Source organism: Sapajus apella, unplaced genomic scaffold (genome assembly GCF_009761245.1).
Source record: "Sapajus apella isolate SASKATOON/1434 unplaced genomic scaffold, GSC_monkey_1.0 scaffold15, whole genome shotgun sequence".
NCBI lineage: Eukaryota > Metazoa > Chordata > Mammalia > Primates > Cebidae > Sapajus > Sapajus apella.
In genome coordinates this window covers 10,180,128-10,201,236 of record NW_022436955.1, presented here as the reverse complement: position 1 = coordinate 10,201,236, position 21,109 = coordinate 10,180,128, and the positions used below count along the sequence as shown (strand labels likewise).

Genomic DNA, 21,109 nt, shown 5'->3' with positions numbered 1-21,109 from the left:
CCCCTCCCCTCCCCTCCCCTCCCCTTCCCTTCCCTTCCCTTCCTTCCCTTCCCTTCCTTCCCTCCCTTCCCTTCCCTTCCTTCCCTTCAAGAGTCTCACTTTGTCACCTAGGCTGGAGTGCAGTGGCATGATCTTGGCTCACTGCAACCTCTGCCTTTTGGGTTCAAGTGATTCTTCTGCCTCAGCTGCCTGAGTAGCAGGGATTATAGGCATACACTACCACATCTGGCTAGCTTTTGTGTTTTTAGTAAAGACTGGGTTTCACCCTGTTGTCCAGGCTGGTCTTAAACTCCTGACCTCATGTGGTCGCCTGCCTTGGTGTTCCAAAGTGCTGGGATTACAGGCGTGACCATTGCACTTGGCCTGGGGGCTAAGATTCCCTCCTGCCTGCCTTCCTGCCTGCCTGCCTTCCTGATTCCTGCCTCTCTGCTTAATGCCTGCCTTCCTGCCTTCCTGCTTTCTTTCCTGCCTTTCTGCCTGCCTGCTTTCCTTTCTTTCTTTCTTCCTTCCCTCCTTCCTGCCTGCCCTCCTGCCTTCTTGCCTTCCTGCCTTCTTGCCTTCCTGCCTGCCTTCCTGCCTTGTGCAGGCTCAATCTCAAACTCCTGGGCTCAAGTGATCCTCCTGCCTCAGCCTCCAGAGTAGCTGGGATTACAGGCATGCACCACCATACCTGACTAATTTTTTGTATTTTTAGTAAAGACAGGGTTTCACCATGTTGGTCAGGTGATCCACCAGCCTTGGCCTCACAAAGTGCTAAGATTTCTTAAGATATTAATGGTGAGGAAAAACCCAGATCCAGAAGAAATAGTTTCATTCCCAAACAGATGAAGGCACCATCCTTGTATCAGTTGGGATAAGCAAGAATACTGGGCAGTAACAACTAAGGTTCACTTTTGCACTTACTCTGTCTAGCCCATGTGTCCTCATTGTTGGTGGAGCAGCTACATCTCAGAGCTTGCTGCACACCATGGTTGAGGGAGATCTCTGGAACACCTCACATTGGCAACAGAGTCTTTCACCTGAAAATGATACACTTGGCAGCTTATTAGCCAGAAGTAGTCTTGTGGCCCGACACAAATTCAAAGCATGCAGGGAAGGTGCTGTAAGGTGGAGAACCACAAATATTTGGCAGCCAGCATTAATGACTCCTACAACCCTAACGACAGACTGTCTTTTCTAGGATGAGAGTTGCTTTTGGATTCAAGTGAATACAGACAAAGTGTATTTAAAGCAATGGGTCACCATCACTGTAAATAAAAATACCACTTTTATCAAATGATTTCACAACTTCTCTCACACAGATGTCTAATGAGGAATCAAAGAGCAGCAAAGCTGGGTGTGGTGGTGTGCACCTGTAATCCCAGCTACTCAGGAGGCTGAGGTGGGAGGATCTCTTGAGCCAGGAGTTTGAGCCCAGCCTGGGCAACATAGTGAGACCCATCTCTTAAAAGAATTGGCCAGGCGCGGTGGCTCATGCCTGTAATCCCAGTACTTTGGGAGGCCGGGGCAGGCAGATCACAAGGTCAGGAGTTCAAGACCAGACTGGCCGACATGGTGAAACCCTGTCTCTACTAAAAAAATATAAACATTAGCTGGGCATGGTGGCTCGTGCCCATAATCGCAGCTACTTGGGAGGCTGGAGAATTGCTTGAACTGGGACCCGGGAGGTGGAGGTTGTAATGAGCCGAGATCGTGCCACTGCACTCCAGCCTGGGATGCAGAGCAAGACTCTGTCTCAAAAAAAAAAAAAAAAAAAAAAAAAGAAAGAACAATAATTTGAAGTTAGGTTCTCCGGTATTTTGTGTGGGTGATTAAGATTGGATCCCAAACTTCCCTGAGTAGCACTCAGAGAGGCAGATGGTCACATTCCTGACTTGCCCTTTGGTCCAACTTCTTCTCCAGTCTCCTTACAGTTGGCCCTGCGTGCACCTTCTTTACCCCCACAGTATCTCAGAAGCGATGCTCACGTATTTCTAGGTGACGTCATAGATTGCATTTTAGATGGAAAAACAGTGAGGATAAGTTTTTGACTTCTTAGACTACTGACCAGATTAAATCTGGACTAAAAAGAGAACTTTTATTTTGTGAAAACAGGCTATAACTGTGGCGCCTGTGAACTTTTTAAAAGGACTTTAAAAAAATCCTGGTTGGGCTGGGAGTGGTGGTGGCTCATTCCAGCCCTTTGGGAGGCCAAAGTGGGTGGATGACCTAAGGTCAGGAGTTTGAGACCAGCCTGGCCAACACGGTGAAACCCCGTCTCTACTAAAAATACAAAAAATTAGCCAGGCATGGTGGTGAACACCTGTAATCCCAGCTACTCTGGAGGCTGAGGCAGGAGGATCAACTGGAGCCCAGGAGTTTGAGATGAGCCTGGGCAACAAAACGAGACCCCATCCATCTTTACAAAAAGTAGAAAAAATAAATTAGCTCCACATAGTGGCACGTATCTGTAGTCCCAGCTACTTAGGAGGCTGAGGTAGGAGGATAACTTGTGCTCAGAAGATAGAGGCTACAATGAGTTGTGGTCACGGCAATGCACTCCAGCCTGGGTGACAGAGTAAGACCCTGTCGCCAAAAGAAAAAAACAAAACCAACCAACCAAACAAACAAAAAAAACAGGATACTAAAATGACTATCCATTTGAAGGTATCTAATTTGGAGGGTCCTGTGTAACATCAGCCCACAGGCCTTCAGTGTTGCACAAGAGCCAAAGCCACCTATAAGTGATCCAGGCGTGAGCCACTGTGCCCAGCCTTTTTAATTAATTAATTAATTAATTAATTAAGAGATGAGGTCTTGTGTTGCCCAGGCTAGCCTTGAACTCTTGGGCTCAAGCCATTCCCTGTAGCTGGGACTACAGGTGTGTGACACAGTGCTTGGCACATCTGGTGGTTTTTAAGGCTTCTCATGTAGTTTGGGATTAAAAAAATTTTTAATACTGTGATTTTTACACATATGTATATTTTAAATTGTGTTTCATTAGATCTTTTGGTAAACTGGTAGTCAAAGAAAATTAGAATTTTGTCTAACCCCCCCTTTGAAGATGTCTTTGAAGGTAATGGTGACACTTCCTTCCTGGGGATCCTTGCCATTGTCTTAGTGAGAGTAAGGCTGGCCCTCTTACTCTGCCCCCACTCCCTCAGCTCCTGGCACAGTGGTTTCCAGGAAATAGGTTTGTATGCTATCAAGAGAGTTCGGAAATGAATTCTAGAGAGGGTGTTTCACTATGTTGGTCAGGCTGGTCTTGAACCCCTGACCTCAGGTGATCCACCCACTTCGGCCTTCCCAAAGTGCTGGGATTCCAGGTGTGAGCCATCATGCCTGGCCTAGATGCTTTTTAATATGACACACAGTACAGCAGTGTGCATGTTTGGTACAGTTATTCATGGGGGACATAGTCATAGAATTTCTGGATCTAAGGGTGTACACAGTTACTTTTTTTTTTTTTTGAGATGGAGTTTTGCTCCTGTTGCCCAGGCTGGAGTTCAGTGACGCCATCTCAGCTGACTGCAACGTCCGCCTCCTGGATTCAAGTGATTCTTCTGTCTCAGCCTCCCAAGCAGCTGGGATTACAGGCGCCCGCCACCACACCCGGCTAATTTTTGTATTTTTAGTAGAGATGGCGTTTTACCATGTTGGCCAGGCTGGTCTCAAACTCCTCACCTCAGGTGATCCACCCACCTTGGCCTCCCAAAGTGCTGGGATTACAGGCATGAGCCACTGCATCCAGCCAGTTTTGACGAGGATTGGGAGATCACTCTCTGCATGCCATGCGGGTCTGTACCTTCACCATCAGTGTGGAAAATGGCCTGATTTTGAATTTTCTCACCAGTATGGGATATCACTGTATAACTTTTATGAATTGGGTAGATGAAAAGGATATCTCAATTTGCATTTCTTTTGTTGGAAGTGAAGTTGAGCATCTGTTTGTGTTTGTCACTCCCTTTACCTGCCCTGGGTCTGGAACATTGCAGGCTGCTGTGGCAGGGAAGGAGCGTGGTGGAACTGTCTGAGTTCTAAAAGGCTGCTGCCAAAGGTCACAGGTATCTCCCCCACTCACACTTCATTGCCCAAATCTAGCAGTAGGTCCAGGTTTTGAGGAGCTTAAGACTCATGATTTTGGAAAAAGAAAGACAATTAAAAGCACAAAACAGGTACAATAGTGAATATTGTTTTAAAATAAGAAATACACTAATGTGTATTTAGAATAAGAAATACACTATTTTTTTGGTGGCGGGCTTCTTTTGACCCCCAACAGGAAACAATAAATTACAAATTTAAAAAGCGTTTTCTTTCTGTTTTTGTTTTGGCCTCCACTCCAATAGATCCTTCGTAGATTTGAACTTCAGTTTGACCAGTAATTCTGAAAAAGTATACAAAGTCAACCTGACATTTCGTGGTACATGAGAACAGTTCAGATTTTAGTTTGCCACTACACTGTTTTGAGCAACATCACATCATTATACAATCAGTATGTTCTGAGGCTCCTTTCACTGATTTATTGATGAACATGTGTAGGAGTTTGTCGCTGAACGCTTGTTTTTTCATGCTGTTTCAGTGAATTGGAAGCAATTTTGTGTGCCGTTTTATTTGGGATTGTCAGACTTTGTCAATTTAGAATTTGTCAGCTGTATCAAGATGCGATGTGGTACATTGAGATACATAAAACTCTAAGCTCCCACACAGAAGTACTTGCTGTTGGCCAGGCACGGTGGTTTATGCCTATAATCCCAGCACTTTGGGAGGCCAAGACAGGCAGACCACCTGGAGTCAGGAGTTCAAGACCAGACTGGACAACATGGTGAAGGCTTATCTCTACTAAAAATACAAAAACTAGCCAGGCGTGGTGGCGGGCGCCTGTAATCCGAGCTACTTGGGAGGCTGAGACAGGAGAATCACTTGAACCCAGAAGGCATAGGTTGCAGAGAGCTGAGATCGTGCCATTGCACTCCAGCTTGGGTGACAAGAGCGAAACTCCATCTCAAAATAATAATAATAGGCCGGGCACGGTGGCTCACGCCTGTAATCCCAGCACTTTGGGAGGCCGAGGCGGGTGGATCACGAGGTCAAGAGATCGAGACCATCCTGGTCAACATGGTGAAACCCCGTCTCTACTAAAACTACAAAAAATTAGCTGGGCATGGTGGCGCGTGCCTGTAATCCCAGCTACTCAGGAGGCTGAGGCAGGAGAATTGCCTGAACCCGGGAGGCGGAGGTTGCGGTGAGCTGAGATCGCGCCATTGCACTCCAGCCTGGGTAACAAGAGCGAAACTCCGTCTCCAAAAAAAAAAAAAATAATAATAATAATAATAAGTACTTGCTATTTATAGTGCTGCCACAGGTTTGTGCCCTACACACCCTGGAATTCTGATAAATTCTATTTCATGTGGTTTCCGTCAAAAAGGAGAAAATGTGTAGTGCACTTACAGTTGCATACACTATATTTTTGAGTATTTTCCTGATAAAACACAATTCCCATTTAGGCACTGATGACAATAGAATTCTCTACTTAAAATTTTATGCATTTAATGATCTGAAGAATTTCCCACAGATAAGTTTCTGGCTCCATATGTTTCAAACCCTGTTTCTCCTCCACTACCCACATATTTCTAGTTGGTCATCATAGGACAGTTTATCTCATGAAGTTTGGGGTTTGGGCTGAGCACGGTGGCTCACGCCTGTAATCCCAGCACTTTGGGAGGCCGAGGTGGGTGGATCACTTAGGATCGGGAGTTCAAGAGCAGCCTGACCAACACGGAGAAACCTTGTCTCTACTAAAAATACAAAATTAGCTGAGTATGGTGGCACACACCTGTGATCCCAGCTAATTGGGAGGCTGAAGCAAGAGAATTGCTTGAACCTGGCAGGCAGAGGTTGCAGTGAGCTGAGATCGCACCATTGCACTCCAGCCTGAGCAACAAGAGCAAAACCCCATCTCAAAAAAAAAAAAAAAAAAAAAAAAAAAAAAAAAAAAGTTTGGGGTTTGTTCCATTGTCATAATGTCAGGTCAGCCTGTGCAGTGGTATCAGAGTATCTGAAAGCCATTCCTCCATTGGGAGTGCTTCAGTAACTTAACCATACATGGAACCAACAGCTAAACCCAAATTTAACGTATCCCTCACTCAACTTCCAGTTAGCTGAATACCAAAAATGTCCATTGTGGCCGGGCACAGTGACTCACGCCTGTAATCTCAGTACTTTGCAGGGCTGAGATGGGTGGATCACTTGAGGTCAGGAGTTTGAGACCAGCCTGGCCAGCATGATGAAACCCTGTCTGTACTAAAAATACAAAAATTAGCCAGGTGTGGTGGTGGGTACCTGTAATCCCAGCTACTAGGGAGGCTGAAGCAGGAGAATCACTTGAACCTGGGAGGCGGAGGTTCAGTGAGCCAAGATCTCGCCACTGCACTCCAGCCTGGGCGACAGAGACTCTGTCAACAAACAAAACCAAAAATGCCCATTGCTATTTCATTATCATCTGGCACAGTAGCTGTGACAGAAAGTTGGAGTGGAAGGAGGACTATTAACGATAACTTAATCAGCTAGTCCTCTCTCTTTCTCTCTCTCTTTCCCTCTCTTCTTACTTTTTGATGCTGCCAATCATAATTAGCCACAGTTGTGGAAATCTGACAACCTGTTAATATCAATTCTGGTTTTTTTTGTTGTTGTTTTTTTGGCAGTGGAGTCTCTCTCTGTCAGCTAGGCTGGAGTGCAGTGGCGCAGTCTTGGCTCACTGCAACCTCTACCTCTGGGGTTCAAGTGATTTTCATGCCTCAGCCTCCCGACTATCTGGGATTACAGGCTTGTGCCACCATGCCCAGCTAATTTTTTGTATTTGTGTAAAGGAGTTTCACTGTGTTGGTCAGGCTGGTCTGGAATTCCTAGCCTCAAGTGATCCAACTGCCTTGGCTTCCCAAAGTGCTGTGATTATAGGTGTGAGCCACTGCGCCCGGCCCAGTTTACTTATCAAATATGAAAATATTTACTCTGGTCAGTTCATAGGTACCACCTGGAAAGGACTGTCTCCAAGGGCATCCATAATCTCATGATTAGCAAACAGAAGAGTTTTTTCTTATATATGTCTTCTTGGACATCTCTGTATAATTTTTACACATGACATTTGCTCACTTCAAGATTGTTATAAGTTGAACTATTTTTGACTCTGGTTGTCTTGAAATTGTTGGCTTCTAGTATCATTTTATCTGAACCCTTCTTGATGGTCAATAGGTAGTTTTTATTTCAGCAGTGATTAAATTTTACTGTGCTAGAGAAAATGTTGACATTTTGCTGTGTCCAATGTCAGACAAAAACACAGCAGAGTATTAAAAACCATCTAAATGCCTGTCAGTAGGGGATCAATTAAATCGTGATATCTGTATAGAGGTGTATATGTATATGAATACTATGTAATTATTAAAAATAACATCTATGTTTCTATTTTTGTGGAAATAACTGTGGATACTATTTAGTAGAAAAAGTAGGCTAAAAAACAAACGTATAATATGTATTTTATGGTTTAAATAGGTGTAGGTTATATCATATTATTTCCTTATTTTGTTTCCTTATAGTGTTTTATCATTTGTAGAGCCCTTTTATATATATTTTTGTTTTGGTTTTGAACACGGTGACCATTTGAGATATACAAAGAAGGCAGGTATAATGTTATGGGTGAGAAACTAATAGAGAAATAACATAGTAAGGCAATAAGAACTGGAAAGACTGAGAATCAAATCTTGGCTATTACATCCTGACACTGCTTCTTGCTATCTGTATGTCACAGGACCTTAATTTCCTTATCTGTAAAATGGGGCTAATATCTACCTCATAAGGTTGTGCTGGGGGACTAAATGATAAAGAATGAGAAGTGCCTATAAGGTGTTTGATTTGTAGGTCCCTGTAATCAATGAGTTATGAGTAGTTCTTACGAATATTATTAATTATAATATTAATGTTTTATAACAAGAGTTTTTCCTCCCCTAATATTTATTGCTGCATAACTAATTACCCCAAAACTTTGTGACTTAAAACAAGACATCTTAGGCGGGCAACAGTGGCTTTGGGAGTAATCCCAGTGCTTTGGGAGTAATCATATTGCTTTGGGAGGCTGAGGTGGGAAGATTGCTTGAGGCCAGGAGTTTGAGACCAGCCTGGTAACAGTTCGAGACCCTGTCTTTACAGAAAATTAAAGAATTATCTGGGCATGGTGGTGTGCACCTGTAGTCCCAGCTACTTGAGAGTTTGAGGCAGAAGGATCACTTGAGTCCAGGAGTTGAAAGTTGCAGCGAGCTATGATTGCATCACTGCACTCCAGCTTGGGTGACAGAACAAGACCCTGTCTTAAAAAAGCAAACAAACAAAAATCATACCTTTATTATATTTTCATTTCTGTGTCAGGAATTTGGGGGTGGCTTTGCTCTGGTTCTCTGAGGAGGTTGCAGTCAAGCTTTTGGCAAGGGTTACTAGGAGAATATCATCTGAAGGCTTGCCTGGGCCTGGAGGACCCATGTCTAAGATGGCTTGTTCAACATGGCTGTTGGCAGGAGGCTTTAGTTCTTGGCACTTATACCCCTTTATAGGGCTGCTTGAGAGCCCTCAAGACATGGCAGCTGGTTTCTCCCCAGCATGAGTGATCCAAGAGAGAGCAAGGCAAATACCATGGTAACTTTTCTAACCGAGCCTGTGCAGTCACACACCTGTGAAGTCATTTCTGCAGGGTAATAGATCAGCCTTATTCATTGTCATAAGGGTCTTCTCACTCTCCTCCCAGTTTCTGCCCTTGTCCTCCCTGTGGTCTGTTCTCCATGAAGTAGCTGATGGCCCTTTTACGACTCAAAGGAGATTGTGTCACTTTCTGGTGCTTCCATGACACTCAAAGTGAGAGCCACAGACCTCACTGCACCCAAGGGCTCTTTGTGTCTGACCTCCCCTCCTGTGATTCTCCCCAGGGCCCACCTGGCCCCCTTCCCAGGAATCTCACCTCGCTCTTCCCTCTGCCTCCAGTGCTCTTTCTCTAGACAGCTGTCCCCTATGTTCGGCAACTCTGTCTCAAATAGCACCTTCCAGGGACACTGTCTAAACTTTATTTATTTATTTAGAGACAGAGTCTTTATTGCCCAGACTGGAGTGCAGTACAGTGGCGCGATCTCAGCTCACTGCAACTTCTGCCCCCCAGCTCAAGGAATTATCTCGCCCCAGCCTCCTGAGTTGTTGGGATTACAGGCATGTGCCACCACACCCACCTAAGTTTTGTGTTTTTAGTAGAGATGTGGTTTCACCATGTTGGCCTCAAACTCCTGACCTCAAGTGATTGACCTGCTTCAGCCTCCCATAGTGCTGGGATTACAGGCCTGAGCCAGTGCACCTGCCCTAAACTTTATATTATTTTATTAAAAAGTTTTTTTAGACGGTCTCACTCCGTGGCTTAAGCTGGACTGCAGTGGCACAATCTCTGCTCACTGCAACCTCCGCCTCCCAGGTTCAAGGGATTCTCTTGTATCAGCCTCCCTAGTAGCTGGGACTACAGGTGTGCAACACCATGTCCAACTAATTTTTCTATTTTTAGTAGAGACAGGGTTTCGCCATGTTGGCCAGGCTGGTATGGAACTCCTGGCTTCAAGCGATCCACCCACCTCAACCTCCTGAAGTGCTATAATCTTGAAGGGATTACAGGCGTGAACCACCGCTCCCGGCCTCTTTGTCTAAATTTTCAAAAACCTTTGCCCCAGATGCTTTGTTCAGCTTCCCTGCTTCCATTTTTCTCCTTCGTTCTTATCAGTGTCTCTCTCACTCTGTTTTTAAATTTAATTAATAAGAGAAAACCCTCCTTTATTAGACTGTGAGTTAAGAGCAGGGATTTTTGTCCATTTTGTTCACTGCCACAACGCATGGTCTATTTGCATATCCGTGAAGCCATTTTTATGTTAATATTTAAGAATGTAGGTGTTACCTTCCCACACAAATCTGGTTGAAGTTAGCATACCAGAAATGTTTGTAATTCATCAGTACAGTGTGTTATTTCTTGCCCAAGATTACTAGATCTGATTACTGGGGTGAAAAAAAGGAAGGGAAAGTTTAGGAGTTTCCCTTATGTGAACTACTTCTTTTGTGAATTGATTGCAAGTTAGGTATGTATTCAGATGGAGAATTAAAATCTATGGTGCTATAGAGAATTATAAGAAGAGCCATTAGGAGAAGCACAAGGTGTATATTTAAAGACCCATATCTTTTGTTTTATTGACAAGTAAAAAAATTTTTTTTCCTGAGGCAGAGTTTCACTCTTGTTGCCCAGGCTGGAGTGCAATGGTGTGATCTCAGCTCACTTCAACCCCTGCCTCCTGGTCTCAAGTGATTCTCCTGCCTCAGCCTCCTGAGTAGCTGGGACTATAGGTACTTGCCACCACATCCAGCTAATTTTTGTATTTTTAATAGAGATGGGGTTTCGCTATCTTGGCCAGGCTGGTCTTGAACTCCTGACCTCAGATGATCCGCCTGCCTTGGCCTCCCAAAGTTCTGGAATTACAGATGTGATCCACCATGCCCAGCCAACAAGTAATAATTTCTGTATTTACTGTGTACAACATGGTGTTTCTAAATGTGTATGCATTGTGGAATGGCTCAATCCAGTGAGGTACTGTGCATTATCTCACATACTTACCTCTTTTTTGTTGTTATAAAAACACTTAAAATCTACCCGTTTTGTTTGTTTTTGTGTTTTCGAGACAGAGTCTTACTCAGTCGCCCATGCTAGAGAGTGCAGTGCCATGATCTTGACTCACTGCAACTTCTGCCCCCCGAGTTTCAAGCGATTCTCCTGCTTCAGCCTCCTGAGTAGCAAAGATTACAGGCGTCCCCCCCTCCCCCCACACCCAGCTAATTTTTGTATTTTTAATAGAGATGGGGTTTCACCATGTTAGTCAGGCTGGTCTTAAACTCCCAACTTCAGGTGATCCACCTGCCTCGGCCCCCCAAAGTGCTGGGATTACAGTTGTGAGCCACTGCACTAAAATATACTCTTAACAGTAGTCACTAAGTAACCATGTTGTACAACAGATCTCTTGAACTTATTTTTCCTAACTCAAATTTTGTATGCTTTGACCAAGAAGACCTGTATTTTTAACGTGTTGACTTAGAAAAGACCACATATTGTTAGGAAAGAGGTTCTGTGTAGAAGTATTGACAATGGGAGAAGCAGAACCACTCTTCCATTCACCTGAAGACACTGACCAGGCAGCCAGGAATTGTAGATATGGGTTTTCTAATGGCTCATTCAGCCCCCGTCTGCTGGCTATGTGCAGGTTACTGTGCTTGGTGCCTTGGGAGTAGACAGGGATGGACTGCCCTGCCCCCTAAAAGCTCAGGAGGGAGAGGTTGCAGGATGGCAAGGATAGAATGCAGTCACAGGCTAGCCGGCTTTCCCGGGAGAGGGTGGGATAAGCTGATGTCTGGCAGGGAGAAGCAGTCAGGGAAGACATGGGGTGAAGGTGGTGGCAGCATCTAGCAGAGTACTGGAAGTCATGAGTAGGACTTCAACAGGTGGAGAAAGGTCCCAGAACAGCCCGTGTCTTGTATGCGGCATGCACTTTAATCCTCTGAAGATCTCATCAGAAAGTAGATTCTGATTATGTAGTTCAAGGGGAGGAAGCAGAGATTCTGCATTTCTCACAAGCTCTAGAGGACAAGTCTCTAGAGGACCACAGAGCTGTCTGCCTCTGCTTCTTTGACCCATGAGGTGGAGGCCGGCCTGGAAGCAGTGGCACAGGCTTCAGATGCCACTGAACTGAGCGGAGCGGGAGCCCAAGACTGATCTGGCTTTAGGTGTTCCAAACCTTTCCTCGATCACAGGGTCATTAACTCTGCCTTTGGGCTGCTCCTTCTCCTGAAGTCCCCCTTTAAAAGTTCACTTGGCATTTTCCATCGATATCTATTTGAATTTATGATCTATGAACTCTTAGGACATATTGCCAGAATGTTACTTTGGTCCTTCGAAAGAAATTTATTCTATTATTGGTAGATTTCTTAAAGCTTTCTAATAAGCTGCCATTTTCTTGTGATCAAGTTCAAAAATACATTTTTAAAAACCACATGAATTAATTAGGTGGGCCTCTTGTTCCCTCCTAATTGGGGAAAGAGGAGATTATACCAATCATTCTTTTAAAACCATCAGGAGTCCCAGTTAACCTGTGTGATCTTAGCAGGAACCACCAAGGTAACTTCAGATAGCGTAAGTTGGACACCATCAGGATTCTGTTCTCCCAGTGTTTGGCATAATTGTGGTGGAGACCATGAATTAGAAACATACATAGGTAATACCCACTTACTGATGGCAGGAGAAGACCTAAAAATATTGTGGAGATGTTTCTGCTTCTTCCCAAGGGCCAGCAGTTTATACCCAGGGGCCACATCACACCAGATTGATTTCAGTGTATGCGGTGGGGCCTTCACTGTTTACATTGGTAATTGGATCCTTTCATTAAGACCGTTGCACCTATTCTTGATGTAAGAATTGAAGCAGATCTGATTTCCAACAGTTATGGCTGCCATCCCCAGAGGAAAACTCAGTGGTAGTATGTTGTTGTTGTTCAGTGTTATTTAAGCATGGTAGCCACGTATGTCTGCAGATGTATACTAAATATATATATACATGTATGTTTCCAATTTTCTTTCTAGATCTTGGCCCTGATTGCGTTTATCTGCATAGAGACCATCATGAAGTGCTCCCCGTGTGAAGGCCTCTACTTTTTTGAGTTTGTGAGCTGCAGTGCGTTTGTGGTGACTGGAGTCTTGCTGATTATGTTTGGTCTCAACCTGCACATGAGGATCCCCCAGATCAACTGGAACCTGACAGTGAGTACAAGCGGCCATTCTGGCCATGAATGGGTCATGCGGTGGTTGGCTCCAAGGAAAAGTTGAATCTCTCCAGGTTGTATTTGGTTCTAGTTCATTTTGATCCTTAAATACTCCATTACAATTCAACTGTAAAATTTTAAATTTCTTTACTGGGTTGAGTAAAACTACAAAATAAACTGAATCTTAACTAATGGGGGAAACATCATAACAGAATTATTTTGGCCACTTCAAAGATGTCATTTCAATTTTGCGATCATCTGAGAAGACTGGTCATGTTAATCTTTGCAGAATATGGGAAATAAAATACAATGAAGACATTTGCATATTTTTTAGACTGGACATAAAAGTCATTTATAAGAATATGGATTCTGGAAGAATTGAAAATATGAATGAAAATGCCAATAACGTGCAGAGCCTAGGAATATTATTGAATTCAAAGGAACTAGAAGGACCCTGGGGGGTTTGGTGGTTTGATCAGAAAGTCCTGAGTGGAAACCTGCCTTCTTCTCCCCATGGTTTAGGTTCTTAGCCCTGTTTGGCCACCCTTGTCAATTAGATGGAAAACACAGGGCTCGTCCGTCCCAGACCCCCTTTCCTGGACTGTGTCCTTACTGTGCTGAGTGAGAAGGGGATTTTAATATCATTTGGTTTTCTTGATATTTATTTGCAAGTTAGCATATGCAAGAGCTCAAAGGGAGTCAGTCAGGGAGATCCATGTAAGTAAGCACAGTCGGCTGCCTTACCCTGCTGTGCCTGTGGGAGGAGAACGCTGTGGGTACCTCAGCTGCTGAGGGGGAAGCAGGAGGAGAGTGCCGCAGACCAGCTACCCTTGACTGAAATCGGGAGCCACACACAAGGCACACGTGGCTCCATCTGTCTCTGGCTGCTGCCGGGCTCATGAGAAAATGTGGGCCCCAAGGAGGAGGCTGGAACTGCCACCTCCCTGGCAGGGCTGCTCTCCTGGTATGCCCTGGGGCCTGCAATGGGGAAGGTCCTCCTTACAATTGCTTCCTGGGTTGTCCTAACCAGCACAGACTCCTAAAGGAGGAAAAATTTAAAGGAGAGTTACTGATCTAGAAAAGTAGATGTCAGTTGAAAACTTAGCTGTTTTTTTGTCTTAGCACCAAAAGCTGAGAAAAATGTGGTGGTATTTTAAATTTAAGCTCTAAACCTCAAGATAACTAGAAGCATTTTGTCTGAGTTTTTGTGACAGGTTTTAATGTCTCAACTATTTTTAAGATGAGGTTTATGTTATCCATAAGAAAATGCTTATAGAGCATGTAGTAGACAGTTTAAGAGAACTTTGCAAACCTTCCCCAGTTAAAATGCTCATACCATGGGTGCAGGGTCAGGGTCAAGGTCAGCATCTTGTTCATTGCTGTCCTACTTGCCTCGTGTTCCTGAGGCCTGTCAATAAATACCTGCTGAGTGAAGGGCTGGGCTGTGAAACCCTGCGGGAGGACCTATTTGACAAAGAAGCAGCTGCTGGAAAGGTTAAGAGTATAGGCATTGAGTCAGACACACCGGGCTGGGTTCAAGTCCAAGGTGGCTGTTAAAACAGGCTGTCATGACCCTGGGCAAGTCGCTGAGAGCCCTGCATTGGTGAAGTATCAGCACTGGTAAAGTGGAGATAATAATCTCTTTTTGCAGGTTTTTTTTAAAGTATAAAATGAGGTAATGGGTATAAAGGCATCTGGTAAGGCCTCAAACCAGTGGGCACTGCGGCCAGTGCAGCAGTGTTAATCTCACCTGAGTAAGAGGTGTCCTGGCAGGCTGCTGTTATGTTACCCACGCTGTTCCCCTGTTGACTTCCACCAGGTTTGACTTGACTCCCTTAGTTCTGTTTTGTCAGTTTTATCTGATAGCCATTAATCTGTTAGAAGACTTCGTGCTTCAGATTTCTTACTAATTATACCGGCCTTTATCCCCAGAAATACCTACTTTTTTTAGTTGTTGTTTGTTTATTTGTTGTTTTTTGATATGGAGTCTTGCTCTGTCACCCAGGCTGGAGTGGAGTGGCATGATCCTGGCTCACTGCAACTGCTGCCTCCTGGATTCAGGGGATTCTTCTGCCTCAGCCTCCTGAGTAGCTGGGATTTCAGGCTTATACCACCACACCTGGCTAATTTTTGTATTTTTAGTGGAGATGGGATTTTACCATGGTGGCCAGGCTGGTTTTAAACCCTGGCCTCAGGTGATCCACCCGCCTCAGCCCCCCATTAGTGCTGGAATTACAGGCATGAGCCACCGCACCCTTCCCAGAAATACCTATTTAGTGAGTTTTCTGGAATTTTGCTTTTTCTGTTTTAATAATGAAAGATTTTCCACTTGTTGACTACCACACTACCACGTCACTGGTCATGTTGAGGTGCATCTCTTCCCCTGGGAAGTTGATACTTGTTCTTTTCTTCTGGGTGGTGATGATGTGGTCACTTGAGAACACTGTCCTGTTCTTTGGGATCCGTTCCAGACTTTCCACTCTTTTGGAGCAGATAAAGGCTGTGTGCTTGCCCAACAAAAGGGTATGTGCATTACGTGAACTTGAGGAGATGGTACCTATTTTTTTTTTTTTTTTTTTTACATGGAGTCTTGCTCTGTGGCTTAGGCAATGGCACGATCTTGGCTTACTGCAACCTTCATCTCCTGGGTACAAGTGATTCTCCTGCCTCAGCCTCCTGAGTAGCTGAGATTACAGGTATGCGCCACTATGCCTGGCTAATTTATTTATTTATTTATATATATATATATATGTATATATATATATATATATATATACACACACACACACACACACACACACACACATACATATTTTTTATTATTTTTTTGAGATGGAGTCTCGCACTGTCACCCAGGCTGTAGTGCAGTGGCACAATCTTGGCTCACTGCAATCTCTGCCTCCTGGGTTCAAGCAATTCTCCTGCTTCAGCCTCCTGACTAGCTGGGACTACAGACGTGCGCCACCACATCCAGCTATTTTTTTTGTATTTTTAGTAGAGATAGGGTTTCACCATGTTGGCCAGGATGGTCTCGATCTCCTAACCTCCTGATCTACCTGTCTCGGCCTCCCAAAGTGCTGAGATTACAGGCGTGAGCCACTGCGCCCGACCTAATTTTTGTTTTTCAGTAGAGATTGGGTTTTGCTATGTTGACCAGGCTAGTCTCCAACTCCTGACCTTAGGTGATCTGGCCACCTCAGCCTCCCAAAGTGCTGGGATTACAGGGGTGAGCCACTGCGCCCAGTGGAGATGGTACCTATTAAAGGCGGCTCATGTCCAGTGTTCTCTGAGAGGGGTGAAAAAGTGAGCTCCTTAGGGCCAATCTCAGCTCATCAACTCGCTACAGAAGGGTTGGCCTTGGCTGCATTGTGTTTCTCTAAGAAGGTGGTGGGAGTATTCGGATTATTTTCGTCTCCAGCAGAGCCAGCCTGATGATTAAAATAGGATGTGATTGGTATAGATTTAAAAACATAGGTCATTCCAGGAGCCCAGGTTGACATAAATATGGATGAGAAATGATAAATAAGGAGGACAATGCATAATTTTCTACAAGCATAATTTGATGGAATTTGAAAGATTCCATTAATGTCAGGTTTTTGGTTTGGGTTGTTTTTTTCTTTTTTAGATGAATTGTGGGACTCGTTTGATATTTGTTTTTCTCTGTGTCCTAGGGACTCACACATTCACATGCTCCACCCCTGTTTACTTTGATTAGTGCCACTCCTCCTTTCTACCCTTTCCCTTCTGGGATGTGGCGCTATCTAAAAAAGGTGTGTCTGATCCACCTCCCATCCCAAAAGCCTGCCAGTGGTTCTCACTCAACTAGAACCAGAGCCCAGGGCCAGCTCAGCCAGACTTCTCTGAAGAGGAGGCCTGCACCTGCCTTCTCTGCTTCACCCTCTCCTAATCTCTCTTTTCTAATCTCTTATTGTCAAATATTGAAAAAATTATGGAAGTAAGTATACAGTTTAATACACAGCCACCACCTGGGTCAACAAATAGGAGATTGTCAACACCCCAGAAACCTCCCATGTGTATTTTCCAGCCAAACACAGCTCCTGCCTCTTCCTCCAGTCCACCTTCCTGACCATCTGGTGGTCTTGCCTGATTTGTCTTCAACCCAGTCCAGTCTGGCAGCATTGCAAGTCCTCTGGTCAGGAGCCTGGGATGGGGCCTCTGTGTTCCTGGATCCTCTGGTTATTCTTGGGTTTTCACCCCACTCAACGTCTTGGTGGTGATTGCTGTGGGGTGCTCTGTCCTTCTGGCCATACTCTCTCATCTCGCTTCCTGGAACCCCACACTGTCCTATTTTTCTTCTTCCACTTTGGTCACCCTTTCTTAGTGGGCTCTGTGGCCCTGGAGGCCTTTCAGGCCTCTATCTCAGAACCCAAGCTGGGTGCTGTGATGGGTTGAGAACAGTTGGCAGTCACCCACAGTGGCCATTGGCTGAGCCCTGAGCCCTTGGGCATGACTTATCTTGTGGTTTTTTTCTGACACCAAATACATTTTCCACACCAAGTTGTTCTGTAATTCTTTGACAACAACTGGGTATTCAACAGTTCCTTTCTATTCTGACGCTAAAGCTCAGAGTTAGCACAGATCCCACAGACGAATTAGCAGAGATCCCACAAGATGCCCCCACTTCAGACATCAGCTGCAAAAGAGGTGCCCAGGCACCTCTGTCTGGCTGAATACACATTCGATGATTTCCATCGCCCCTCGTCAGGTTCAGTCATTCTGTGCAGTGACTCACAGGACTCAGGAAGGTGCTTTACTTAAACAATCACTGGCATGTTTTAAAGGATACAACTCAGGAACAGCCACTTGGGAGAGATGCATAGAGTGAGGTCCAGAGGGCCTCAGATACAGGAGCCTCTGTCCCCATGGAGTCAGAATGAGCCCCACTCAGAAGCTTCCCAGACCCCATCATTTAGGTATTTTTTCTGGAGATCTCACTAGGTAGGCATGATTGATTGGCCATTTGGTGATTAAAGTCAATGTCCAGCTCCTCTAACTTCCCTGGAGATCCAGGGGTTGGGGCTGAAAATTCCAACTTTCTAATCACCTGGTTGGTTTTTCTGGTGACCTGCCCCTATCCTGAAACTACCACCTACTTGCCACAAAAGTCTACCACCCCCTTTCCACAAAAGTCACTTCATTAGCATAAACTCAGGTATGATTGAAAGGGACTCATTATGAATAACAAAAGATACTTGTATCACTCAAGAAATTCAAGGATTTGAGTAAATATTTTTCATTACAGGACACTCATTCTTTCTGGGACCCAGTTTCCTCATCTATGAAAGTAAAACAAAATAACAAGTCTTGCCTTATGGTGATTTTGGATCACAATTAGGTTAGAACTCACTGGGAGCTATATGATTGGCACAGTGACTCCATAGATGGTAGCTACTACCGTCATCAACATTATAATTGTCCCTTTGATCTTGAGGTCATTCAAGCATAAGTGAGTACACAGGATGGGCTGAGTGCTTGCAGACGCTCTTGTCTCGTTGATGTGTAGACCAGAGGCTAGAGCCAGCACACAGCACATTGGTTTGGTAGCCAAGCAAGATTATAGTGACATCCCCAGGCAGAGCCTGTGTACAAATATTTCATCTGTGATCAGTTCAGCCTTGATTTGTTTCATGGCCCAGGAACTCAGGTGCTTGATGCTAAGATTTGCAGTATTCCACTATTGAGCCTTTCAAATTGTGTGAGTAGTAAGTGCTTATTGTAAAAAACAAAAACAAAAAACCAAAAACTAGATGATATAGGTAATGTTAAAAAAATCTTATGATGACCCAAGAGAAATGAAAATTGTCCACACAAAAGCTTGTAGGTTCATAGTTACATTATCTGTAATAACCAAAAAGTAGAAATAAATGTCCATCAACTGATGAAGGATAAATAACATGTGGTGTATCTATACAATGGAATGTTATTCAGTAATAAGAAAGAATGAGTGGCTGGGCATGGTGGCTCACGCCTGTAATCCCAGAACTTTGGGAGGCCAAGGTGGGCAGATCACCAGAGGTAGGGAATTCGAGACCAGCCTGATTAACATGGAGAAACCCCATCTCTACTAAAAATACAAAATTAGTCGGGCGTGGTGGCACATGCCTATAATTCCAGCTACTCAGGAGGCTGAGGCAGGAGAATCGCTTGAACCCGGGAGGTGGAGGTTGCAGTGAGCAGATATTGTGCCATTGCACTCCAGCCTGAGCAACAAGAGCAAAACTCCTCTCAAAAAAAAAAAAAAAAAAAGAAAGAAAGAAAAGGACTGAGAACTGATACATGCTACAATATGAATAAACATTAGAACTGTTATACTAAATGGAAGAGGCCAGGCACGAAGACATATTATATCATTCTATTTATATGAAATGTCCAGAATATTTCTGGCAGATTACACACACACACACGCGCACACACACACACACACGCACGCACACACACAAATGTCCAGAATAGGCAAATCCATAGAGACAGAAAGCAGATTGGTGGTTGCCTAGGGTTGGGGGAGGAATGAGAAATAACTGCTAATGCGTATGAGGCTTTTTTAGGAGTGCTAAAAATGTTCTAAAATTACATTGTGATTGAATTGTATACTTTAATTGAGTGTATGTTATGGAATGTGAATTATGTCTCAATAAAGCTGTTTAAAAATATGTGAAATGACCCACTGAAGGGAAACAACTTAAATACTTGAGTATACATTCTTTTAAACTATTCTCTCTAGACTGTTTTTTGCATATGCATGTGTGTTGTGATATGCTGAATGCAGAAAAATAGAACCATTAAAGTCATGCTTTTTCATTTAAATTATTGTATTATCCATGTTAAATATACAGCTACATCATTATTTCTAATGACTGCATAGTGTTCCATTATGGAAATACCATTTTATTCAACAACTCCTCTATTGAGCACTTTGTTTGACTTTTTTGCCTTATATCATTTATTTATTTATTTTTTTGGAGACAGAGTCTCACTCTGTCCCTTAAGCTGGAGTGCAGTGGTACAGTCACTGCTCACTGCAGCCTCAACCTCCTGAGCTAAGCAATCCTCCCGCCTCAGCCTTCCAAGTAGCTGGGACTACAGGTACATACCACCCTGCCTAGCTAAATTTTTGTATTTTTGTAGAGGCAGGGTTTTGCCATGTTGCCCAGGCTGGTCTTGAACTCCTGAGCTCAAACAGTCCACCCACCTCAGCCTCCCAAGTGTTGGGATTATAGTCAGGAGCCACCAAGCCTGGCCCCCGCTATGATTTTCTTTTTTTTTTTTTCTTTCGAGACAGAATCTTGCTCTGTCTCCCAGGCTGGAGTGTAGTGGTGCAATCTCAGCTCACTGTGACCTTTGCCTCCTGGGTTCAAGTGATTCCTCTGCCTCAGCCTCCTGAGTAGCTGGGTTACAGGCATGTGCCACCATGCCCAGCTAATTTTTGTATTTTTTTTAGTAGAGACAGAATCTCGCCATGTTGGCCAGGCTGGTCTGGAACTCATAACCTCAGGTAATTCCCCTGCTTTGGCCTCCCAAAGTGCTGGGATTACAGGTATGAGTCACCACTCCTGGCCCCCACTATGATATTTAAGATGGATTTCCAGGTGTGGGATTCATAGGTAAATGACATGAACCTCTTTAAAACCCTTGATTACCTTTTGTCAGTGGTTTTCCAGGAAGTTGTGTCATTGAAGCCCTGCTTGCCAGTCTTCTCACTTGCTCCAACACACGTACTTACCCTAAGTGTATAGTCTGCTAGTCCCGCAGATGAATAGTATATGATTGCCAATTTAAATTTCATTTATTTGGCCATAAGTAAATTCGAATATTTATTCCTGCTTATTAACCATTTATGATTCTTTTTCAAATTGCTTATGTCCTTTCCTCACTTTGTTACTTTTTCTCAGTATGCAAGAGCTATTTATAAACTAAAGATACTCAGTTGGTTTTTTTTTTTTTAATTTTTTTTTGAGATGGAGTCTTGCTCAGCTACTCAGGCTGGAGTGCAGTGGTGTGATCTCAGCTTACTGCAACCGCTGTCTCCCGGCTTCAAGTGATTCTTCTGTCTGTCTCCTGAGTAGCTGGGATTACAGGCACCCACTATCATGCCTGGCTAATTTTTGTATTTTAGTAGAGATGGGCTTTCACCAATATTGGCCAGGCTGATCTTGAACTCCTGACCTTAGGTGATCTGCCTGCCTCAGCCTCCCAAAGTGCGCTGATTATAGACATGAGCCACTGCGCCTGGCCTTTTTTTAGGG

General features: G+C 44.2%; 1 protein-coding gene across 3 annotated transcripts in view; it reads left to right on the top strand.

Moving 5' to 3' along the window:
- Positions 1-21,109, top strand: part of CMTM4 (CKLF like MARVEL transmembrane domain containing 4) — a 72,738-nt gene that overhangs the window by 41,519 nt on the left and 10,110 nt on the right. For all 3 annotated transcript variants that reach the window (XM_032284131.1, XM_032284129.1, XM_032284130.1), the window contains exon 2: positions 12,667-12,843. In XM_032284131.1, the coding sequence (XP_032140022.1) occupies positions 12,667-12,843 (177 nt within the window). The remainder of the gene's footprint in view (positions 1-12,666; positions 12,844-21,109) is intronic.